The 9,867-nt window shown below is 69.7% G+C and overlaps 3 protein-coding genes across 3 annotated transcripts; all 3 read right to left on the bottom strand.

Moving 5' to 3' along the window:
- Nucleotides 1–6,194: 6,194 nt before the first annotated feature.
- On the bottom strand, nt 6,195–6,560 carry MNEG_8357 (hypothetical protein; the record flags this gene model as incomplete). The annotated part of the gene is made up of 1 exon (XM_014043168.1): nt 6,195–6,560. A coding segment is annotated over one exon (366 nt), but the record flags the coding sequence as incomplete, so codon positions are not given.
- Nucleotides 6,561–7,471: 911 nt separating this feature from the next.
- On the bottom strand, nt 7,472–8,454 carry MNEG_8358 (hypothetical protein; the record flags this gene model as incomplete). The annotated part of the gene is made up of 1 exon (XM_014043169.1): nt 7,472–8,454. A coding segment is annotated over one exon (983 nt), but the record flags the coding sequence as incomplete, so codon positions are not given.
- A 413-nt stretch (nt 8,455–8,867) lies between these two features.
- On the bottom strand, nt 8,868–9,048 carry MNEG_8359 (hypothetical protein; the record flags this gene model as incomplete). The annotated part of the gene is made up of 1 exon (XM_014043170.1): nt 8,868–9,048. A coding segment is annotated over one exon (181 nt), but the record flags the coding sequence as incomplete, so codon positions are not given.
- Between the last annotated feature and the right edge of the window lie 819 nt (nt 9,049–9,867).

Here is a 9,867-nt window from a genome sequence, read left to right on the forward strand (position 1 = left end):
ACAGTACTGCAAATAAAGTTGCTGCATGGCTGGTTGCGAAAAGCGCACCACCTTAGTCTTGGCCCATCCTCGGGGCCTTGGCGCAAAATGCGAGCCAGCTACGCCTGACTGTCAGTCACAGGTCACCTGTGCTGACTGTATGCATGCTGCCGCAGGCCGCCGCGGCGGGACATGCCTGTGTCCTGCTCTTATTGCTGCCGGCGTGGCGCGCTTGGTAAGTGTTCCGACATCAACGCCCCTCAATACAGGGGCGCGCTTCGAAGGGATAAAGCGTGTGCAGACAAAGAAACCCTTGGGCCAAAGTGTGTGTGGGCATCTGGTGAATCATCGCAAATGCGTCCCAAGAAAGCAAGTTCCCGGCAAGTATCACACGCCTGCCCATGGGTGAGCGTTGGTTGTTGCCGTCACTGCCGTGGCAGGCACCCGGCAGCGCGGATCACAGGAACGGCGCCCCGCCCGCGCCCCGCCCCTGCTCGGGCTCCCAGCTCGGGCGCCCGCCGTTAACAGAAGACGGGGAAAGGCAGCTCCTGTGGGTCGCCGCCGTCGACGCGTTGCTGCTGCTGCTGCTGTTGCTGCTGTTGCCACCGCCGCTCCGCCCGCCGCTTGCGAGGCCGCCGCCGCGGGCGTCCGTGCATGTGGGGAAGAGCTCGCGGGCCACCCTCGGCCGCAGCGGCGTGAGCTCGCCTGTGAGCGGACCCGCCGTGAAGGCCGCGTCCCCATGGCAAGCCACACACGCATGTGCGCCCGCCGCGGCTGCAGCGGTATGCCGTGGTGATGCGCCGCCGGGGCCGCGGGCGGGCGAGCGGGCGGCGATTGGGGACGCGGTGCCGCTGTCCAAGGTGCCGCTGTCTGAGTCCAGGACGTCTTCTGGCAGCAGCAACACGCTCGGAGGCCGCCGCGCAGGCGCGCGCGGGCCAGCTGGCGGCTGTGGCTGGGGCGGCGACCTGGGAGGCGACGCGCCGTTGAAACTGCTGCGCGCCAGCGGCGCGGACGCGGGTGCGGCCGCGGCGCTGCAGCCTGAGAGGTGCCCCCAACTCGCCGCCCCACCGGCCGCGCGACGCGTGCCACGGCGCGCTGGGTCATCCGCCTCGCTGTCGTTGCTGCTCTCAAAACCCGCCACCCCGGTCGCGCCGACGAGCCCCGCAGGCGTGCGGCTCGCCACACCTGCGCCCTGTGGCCCGGAGAGCAGCTCGAGCACGCTGGACACGCTGCTGCGCCGCACGCGCCGCTGCTCCCCGCAGGCGCAGCCGCCGCTCATTGCAAATCCGCCGCTGCTCACAGCGCCGCCGTCCCAGGATGCACCCAGCAGGGGGTGGCACCCCGCGCTGCTACCGCCGCCGAGTGCCGTGCCGCTGTAAAGGGCCGCACTGAAAGCACCGCCGCCGGCGCCGCCGAAGAGCGCATCGCTGCCGTCGCTGCTGAATGCTGTAAGGCCGGATGATGACGCGCCCGCCGAGCCCGGCACGAGCCGGCACTCGGCGCCGTCGGCAGGGATGCTGAGCACGTGCCACTGCACCCTGTGCCGCGCGGTGCCGTGGTGGCGCGGGGTGCGGGCCGCGCGGCTGGCCGGCGCCGGTGCCGGCGCCGGCGCGGGCTCGGCGCAATGCGTGGGGTGCGCGCCGCTTAGGTGGGGGTGCTCATAGGCTGTGCTGGGCCCGGGGCAGGCTGCGGGCGCGGCTGGCATGCTGGGTGCTGTTGATGGGTAGTGCAGGGGAATGAGCAATTTACAGAGCTGCTCCTGTTGCTGCCGCTGCTGCTGCTTCTGCTGTTGCTGGAGCTGCTGCGGCCGCCGCGGGGGCGTCGCCAAGCCGGATCCCGCAGCCACGGCCGCCCGCAGCGCCGCCGCCGTCAGCGCCGCGCCCGCGGCGCCGCCCGCGCCGGCCAGGCGCCGCAGCACGCCCGCGGCCGCGTCCCACATCCCCCAGCGGCCCGCGAGCCACGCGGCCGCCGCCTTGGACACCCGCGCAATGAGCCCTGCGTCGCCCGCGCCACTCAAGCTTTCTATATGCGGCGCGCTCGGGCCCGGGCTGGCGGCCTGTCTCTCATAAGCTTCCCCATACAGGCAGGCCGCCACGTCAGCCGCCAGTGGCTGGAGCAGCAGCGCTCCCTCCCCGTCCTTGCAGCCGCCGGCCGCCACTGCAGCTGCCGCCGGGCGCTCGATTGGAGGAGCTTCAAGGATGGCTCCCAGCGCTGGGAGCGCAGGCGCGGCGTCCGGGCAGCAGCTTGGGGGCTGCAGCGCAACCTGCGGTCGCTCGTCGCGGCGCGGGGCGTCGTCGGGGTCGCCGCAGCTGGTGCCGTCGGCGAGCATATGCCCAGAGCACGCCGCATGCGTGTGCAGGCTCAAGGCGGGGCCTGCCTGTGGCCCGGGGCTGCCTGACCTCTGTGGTCCGAGCGTCTGGAAGCCCCCGCCAGCAGTCTGATCGCGAGGCGTCACAGGCGAGCCGGAGTGGAACAGGGGCTCCCCCGCTGCCTGCAGCGGCTGGCGGGAGCCGCTTTCGGCGATAGGCCACGGCAGGGCGGCAGCTGCGACGCCGCCAGCAGGCAAGCCGGCGAGCGGCGACGACGGCATCCCGAGCGTGAGCTCCCGTGGCTGCGCGCTGGCGCCAGGCGTGCCGCCGGCGCCCGGCGTGCCCGGTTGGCGCGCCGCGCCGGACGCGGCGCCACTGTCGGCGGTCGCGGCGCTGGCGCCGCTGGCCATGGTATTGAAAGAGGCCTCCTTTATCGGCGGCAGGCGGCGCCGCGGCGTGAAGAAGCCGCCCAGAGATGCGCACGCGTCCCCGAACCCAGCCGCCAGCCCGCGCACCGGTGAGAGCAGCGGCGGCCGCCGAGGGCGCCCTCCGCCGCGCGGCGTGACGGCGGTGGGGCCCGGCGCGGCTGCGGCGCCGGGGTGCCAGGGCTGCGGGCTGAGCGGCGGCGTCAGCGTCGGGGAAATTTCAGGCAGGCTTGCCCACGCGTCAGGTGCTGCGGGAACGACCGACCAGGCCCCGCCGCCCGCGTGACGACCGGCCGAGGGTGACGCGTCAGGTGGCGGGGCCACGCCCCGTGCTGCGCAGGAGGGGTACACTGCATATGGCACGCGTCGCGCGGCCGCCGCCTCGGCAGCCGCTTGCAGCAGCTGCGTGTGGGCCGCTGCGTCGGACGCGGGCAGGACGAGCAGAGGCACGCTTGCAAGCACCTGTGGGGGCCCACAAGGTGGGTTGAATGACCGAAAGGTGGGCAAGCCAAGCCTGGTATGTGTGCGTGCACTCGTGCAGCTACAGAATTTTGACGTGTGCATATCAGGCTTGATGTCAGAATCAACACCTGCACGCGCCGGGGTGCCAGGCCTGCAGCAACAGCCGTCTCACCCTGCCTTTGGGGCCGCGGTCGAGCAGGTGTAGCCACACGGCACCGGGCCGCAGACTGTTGCAATCGAGGGGCACCCTGCAGGCCGTTTGCGCACGGGCGGCGGACGTGGGCACGTGAGCGCCACCACACAACACACAGCCTGCCAGGCAGCCTGACACAACACACAGCCTGCCCCCATCACAAGCGGCCCGGCCGCCCCCTCAGGTCCCACACATGCACCCAAGGCACGCAGCTGCCGCATGGCCTACCGACCTCAACCCATGCACCTGACGACACCAGACCCGCCCTCCATGGCGGCAATAGGCACTGCAGCCACCGCCGCCCCAGCCCTGGAGTCCAGCAGGACGCGCTCGCCCTGCACAACCACCACCCTCGGCGCCACGGGCGCCGCCTTGTCGTTGCCGCCGCCGCCGTTTCCCTCCCCTTCCCTGCCGCTGCCGCCACCGCTGCTCTTGTTTCTGTCCTCGTTTGCACGGCCATTCGCAGCGCTCAGCCACACAGCCGGAACGCCTCGCACCTCAATCCAAGCCGACCCTGGGCGCCGGCCATCGGCGCCCCGTCCCTCATCCTCGCCCTCTGGCAGCAGGACTGCGGCCGGCTCCGCCCAGCAGGCCCCGATTACTGGCGCCGCCGCCGGAGGCTCGGGGGCAACAGACCATCGCAGGTGCGGGCCTGCGGATCCCGCATCTAAGCAGCTTAGCTGTGTGCTCGCCGTCGCCGCGACCGCCTCTTCCCCAACCTGCGCCACGACCCGCAGCGCCCCGGCCGCATCGCCGCCGCCGTGCGAGCCGCCGCCACCCGCGTCGCGCGCCAGCCGTGCGCCAAGCGGCCCCGCGAGCGCCTCGCGCAGGAGCCCCTCTGCCCGCGGCGCCGGCGCGCCCGCGGGCAGGGACAGGACCAGCAGCAGCTGCGTGCAGCCGGGCAGCGCAGATATGGGGCTGACGACGGCGGCGCACTGTGCGCAAGGCGGCAGGCGCAGCTGGCGCAGCAGGGCGTCCCGCACGAGCGCGCTCAGGCGGAGCTCCCCGCCGCCGCCGCCGCCTGGGAACGAGGCTCCAGAGCTGCTGGCGTCGCCGGCAGCGTCAGGCTGCCGCAGCTCGTCCAATGGGACCTGCGTGACGTGGTGGAGGGTCTACCAGTTGAGGAGCAAGAATGCACATGTGCATGGACATGTATTCATGTGTGCACATGTAATCATGTGTATATGTACACATGCATACATACATACATGCATGTATTTGCATGCGAGCGCCGAGCAAGGTGCACCACACCGCATCATACGGCGGGCGCCACGCTGCAAGCGCGCGCGCGGCGGCCTTAAAGCGGGGCGAGACATCGGCTCTCATGGCACCCTGGACAGGGCACGAGCACTGTCTCAAGCGGGGGCCGGCAGCGCACCTTGACGCTGACTGTGAAGTGTTTGGAGGGGCTCGAGTACAGGCATGCGCTCGGCTGGGGCGCGGCTGCGCCGCCATGCCGGATGGCCTGCACTATGCCTGCAAGATCGATGGTCACTGGCGGTGACGTTGGCTGCTGCTGCTGCTGCTGCTGCTGCTGCTGCTGCTGTTGCTGTTGCTGTTGCTCCGGCTGCTGCTGTTGTTGATGCGGCTCCTGCGGCGCGACCGCTGTTTGCAGCCCTGCGTCCCCCAGCCATGCGTGCTCGTGCTGCGGGGGGTTGCCGCTGTCCAAGTGGCTGCGAGGCGCGGCGGCTGCGCTGCGGTCGATCACAACGCGCGCCACAACCAGCGCGCTTTTGCCGACGCCCGCTGGTGGGGAAACGTCTGCCGCTGGCGTGGCGTGCATGAGCGGGGCTGCCGCGGTGGCGGGCTGCGGGCTGGGTGCCTTGGCAGGAAAGGACTGGGGTCCGAGGATTGGGGGTGCGCCGGCGGATGGTGCGAGGGCGGAGCCGCCGTCGACGGACGAGTTTGGAGCGACGGCAGCTGCAAATGTGATCGCGTTGCAGCTGCTGCTTCCATCGTGGAAGGGCTCCTCGTGAGGGGCAGGCGTGCCGGCGCGGGGCAGGGACGCGGCGTCCAGCTGCGGCTGCCATTGCGCCTGAGGCGGCTGACGGCCGAGCGGCTGTCGAGGCTGCCGCTGCCGGGGTGGGGCCTGGTGCCGCGTGTGGACGACGTTCTCGTGGGCGTGCACAGACGATTGCTGCGCTGAGCACGAGGGACGCTCCTCCCGTTCACGCGGCTGCGGCTCTGGTTGCGGCTGCTGCTGCCGCCGCGGCGCGGGCGCAGCACCAGCGGCAGCTGCGCGCTGCAGCGTCCGCGGTTGGCTGCTGCCGGGATCGTGCAGCGCCCGCGCTGGCACGCCGCCGCCCGCGAGGCGGCCAGTGCCGCCCGCCGCCAGCTGGCGCGTCGCGCTGCTTGCGAGTGTGTGGCGCTGCAGCACCCACGTGGTGATCGCGGGGGCCACAACCGCCATGACTAAGTGGTCGAGCAGGAGGGCGGCGGGCAGCGGCGCGTCGTGTGTGCTGCTGTCGCCTTGGGGCCCAGGGCCGCCGGCATGGGACAGCACCGCCCACGTGATCAGGGCCTGCGCCACGCCGGTGGCGGCCTGGGCGGCGAGGGGCTGCATGCAGGCGGGTGGCAGAGGGGGCGCAGGCCGCACGTCAATGTGGTGGGAGGATGTGGCCGCATTTGCGAATGCATTCACATGCGCAGGGTCCTTGCAATTATACATGCACGCATGCAAGCCTAGATTCTGGCTGTTGCTGACTGGACATGTGCAAGCAGCTTCAAGCAAAGAGTGTGGACCATCAGCACTGGCGCTGTGTTTGATAGCAGGGACGCTGCCGCCAACGAGGGCGCGCCTGCAGAGGGGTCAAGGGAGGTGCTCACCCTGTGCAGCAGGGCGATTAGGCCCCACAGCGCGCTCCACCACCACTGTGTGACGGCGAACACGAGCACTGAGCGCGCGGCAGGGGCATGCCTGACCGGCACCGTCGCGGCCGCAACGGGCAGCAGGCGGGCCGCGACAGGGCAGGCGGCACGGGCGGCGAGAAAAGCGCTGCGGGCGAGCGGAGGGCCGCGCTCGGCGGCACACAGCGCCGCCTCGAGCAGCAGCATGCCCAGCGCAGCATGCGCGATCAGGATGACGCAGAGGAGCCCCAGATCGTGCGGCGCACTGGACACTGCAGCTGCCTGCAGCCGCAGCGTGTCGCCCACGATGACTCCCGCCCGCTGCGTGACGCTGGTAGCACGCATCGACAGCGCTGCTGCGAGCTGAATCGCTTCCTGGCACCACCACGGCGTGCTGCCCACCCCGTTCACGTCACATGCCGTGTCGGGCGCCTCGATGGCGTGCAGAAGGACCCGCGAAGAGATGAGGAGAGATACTGTGGAAAGGGCGAGCCACCACAGAGCCGAACGAAGCAGTGAATTATGCATATCGATCCAGTAGTGCATATGGTGAGCGAATATGGGATCTTCAACGGCAAAATCCCGGTCCTATGAAGAAGTAGATTGGGATCTTCGCGCGGCTGTCAGGAGAAGACCTGGTTCAGAAGTAATTCATATCAGAGAGATTGCCAGGGAAATAGCGACGTTACGGGGCAATCAAGCGGCTGGACTCCTTGCCGCTGATGTAGGTCCAAGGCTGAGGACCATCGTGATGACGAGGATGCAGGGCAACATCAGGGTGCCCAAAACCGCCCACACAGCCGTTCAGGAGCTAAGCTAGGGGCATACTGGCGCGTGGCTTACAGTATCAGCTGTAAGCATCGCCACACGTCCAGGGGGTCACGCCTTGCGTCAAACATGATGCGACAGCAGGCGTCCTGACAGCGCCGATTTTGCGGCTGTGCGTGACGGCTGTAGTAAAACTTTTGGCCCTGCAGCCGTGCGGCCTTTCCCTGATTGCCCGTTGTGATCAATCCAATACCTGTGTTTCCAGCAAATGCTATCGACGGGTGTGTCAATGCCAGGGGGTCGCGGGCGTCGCGGCGCACAGGGCAAGAGGGGGGTGGTGGAGCACGCTACACATGAGCAGCAGCATTACAGCAGGTTGAGTAGGAGCATCGAAATTGGCAGAGGGGAGCAGCTTGAGAATGTGACAGGATGGCTCGGGTCGGCATAGGCTGACCTGGTTTGTTTCACACCTAGGCAATTCCAGCGCTTTACGGCGTGCGCCGCGCCCCACTGCCGCCGCGCCCACTCTTGCTGCGCGCCGGGGCGGCCCCACGCCTGCCGCCGCGGCCCCTGCCGCCCGCGCTCCCGCCACCACCCCTGCTCCCGCCGCCGACGCCCGCAGCCTCGCGGCTGCGCTCGCCGCGCGCGTCGCCGGCCGCAGGCTCGGCGCCGCCCGACCCCTCCGTGCCGCCGCCGCCACCGCCACCGCCATCTCCGCCGCCCCCGGCCTCCCGCTGCTGCTGCGCCTGCTTCCGCGCCGCCTCCGCCACCCGCTCCCGGCTCTTGGCCGGCAGCAGGTCGCTCCACCCCGGCCGCTGGAAGTCCTTTGCGTAATCGGGCACCAGTGAGTCATGCACGGTGACCGCGACGCCCTCCGGCGCCCACACCCGCAGCTTGGCCTCGCCTTTGACGCCGACCGCCACCCAGCCCAGACCCGCGATCGCCACGTCGATGCTGCTGTGCTCCCACGTGCCGCCCTCCACCGCCGCCTCGCGCGGCGCCAGCGGGCCGAGCGCCTCGAGCGCCGCCGCGCCACTGCTCGGCGGCACGAGCGCGCCGCCCGCGTGCCGCAGCCGCCGCTCCTCCGCGCCGTCCGTCTTGCCCATGTGGCAGGTGACGTCATCGCTGACGAACGCGGTGAGGTACAGAGTCGGCCCCGGTGACGTCACCACGTCGACGCGCGCGAGGCCGCCGATGAGGACTGAAGAGCCCTCCCCCAGCCGCCACGTGCGCGGCTTGAGGCGGCGGCGCGGCAGCACCATCATGACATCCTCCAGCGGAAGCCGCGAGGTCAGCTGGTACGCGTGCCGCACGCCGGGCGTGTCGAACACCCGCTGTTTGGGGCCGAGGGGCAGCCCCGGGACGCGCAGCAGGCCGAGGGTGGTGCCGGGGACGGGTGCGACGGTCGGCTCGCCGCGGCCGCCGGTGCCGCCGGCGCGCTTCATTGCATTGATGAGCGAGCTCTTGCCGGCTGCGCAGGGAAGAGGACAGGGAAGGAGGTGCGTTGTGTGTGTGTGCGTGTGTGTGTGTGTGTCGTGTGCGTGTGGGTACCGTATAGGGTGGTTGTGCGCGTGGCTGTGTGATTGTTGTTCTGTGTTGTGTGTATAAATGCCTAATGTTTGTGCTGTGTGGGTGTTTGATAGGTGAAAAAGGGCAGGGGACACCCATTGGTCCTCTGGAGCCGTTGACTGGGTGCCCAGACAACTCAGAGGCAGCGCATCAGCGCACTGCGTGGGGCACCCAACCACGCGGCTCCTCGAGCAGGCACCCCCCAGAGCCTTATATCACTGAAAACAAAAGCCACCACCAGACCGCTCCAAACCCCGCCACAACCGAGACACCACCAGCCCTCCCCAAACAAGCCCACCGGCGGACGCGCCTCACCATTCTGCGCGCCCACGACCCACAGGTCAGCCCTGAACCCCATGTCGTCCCGCAGCCGCCCCAGCAGCTCCTTCACGCCAAACCCGTTGACTGCTGACGTCATGAACACGGCCTGGGGGCGCGGCAGGCCCGCCTGGCGCAGCCGCAGCCGCACCCACTGCTCCACGCGCCGCGAGGTGGCCTGCGGGGCGCGGGCGCGGGGGCGAGAGGAAGGGTCAATTGCGGGGGTGGCGGCGGCAGCAGCGCAGCGCCAAGCACTTGTCATGCCAGGCGGCCTGTTCGCACACAGCGCTCCCGCCATGCAATCATATGGTCATGCCGTCAATCTCCCCCAAGCACAATTGTTAGCATTCAACCGAGCCGGGCGCCCGACAGTCGTCTGCAGTCGTCCAAACGCTTGTCCCCACAAACAGGCTTGCACCCCAGACCTCCATGCCGCCACAGCCCTCCCCCCCCCCCCGGGGCCCTTGAGGAACAAACCCACCTGCGAGGGCAGCAGGTCAAACTTGTTGACCGCCACCATCAGCTGGAAGGGCAGCTCCGGCGGCTCCTCGCTGCCCGCCGCGGGGTCGATCCCGGGGAACAGCGCCCTGCGGGCGATGCAGGGGGGCCGAGGATGGGCGGCCGTTTGCTGAAGCGACGGCGCAGATGGGATGGGGGGGGCCGGCGTGTGGGCGCGGCGCAGTGCGGCCGGCGCCCTACTGCGCTGTTGCGACTGCGAGCGCGCGTGCAAACGCATGCGCTGATGCGTGCGACGCTCACTAGGCAATCATGCAGACGGCATGAAGGTGCATTCTCTCTCTCTCACACGCTCTCCCTTGTGTGCGTGCGCGTGCACACAAACTCACTCCACATCTGTCTCTCTCCGCGTCTCTCTGCCTCTCCCTCGTTCCGTGTCTCACTCTGACACACACACACACACACACACACACACACACAAACATATACACACACGTGTTCGCACATGCCAGCACGACCCCCCCTCACACCTGCACAGCAC

The sequence above is a fragment of the Monoraphidium neglectum genome (genome assembly GCF_000611645.1).
Source record: "Monoraphidium neglectum strain SAG 48.87 unplaced genomic scaffold scaffold01579, whole genome shotgun sequence".
NCBI classification, from domain to species: Eukaryota; Viridiplantae; Chlorophyta; class Chlorophyceae; order Sphaeropleales; family Selenastraceae; genus Monoraphidium; species Monoraphidium neglectum.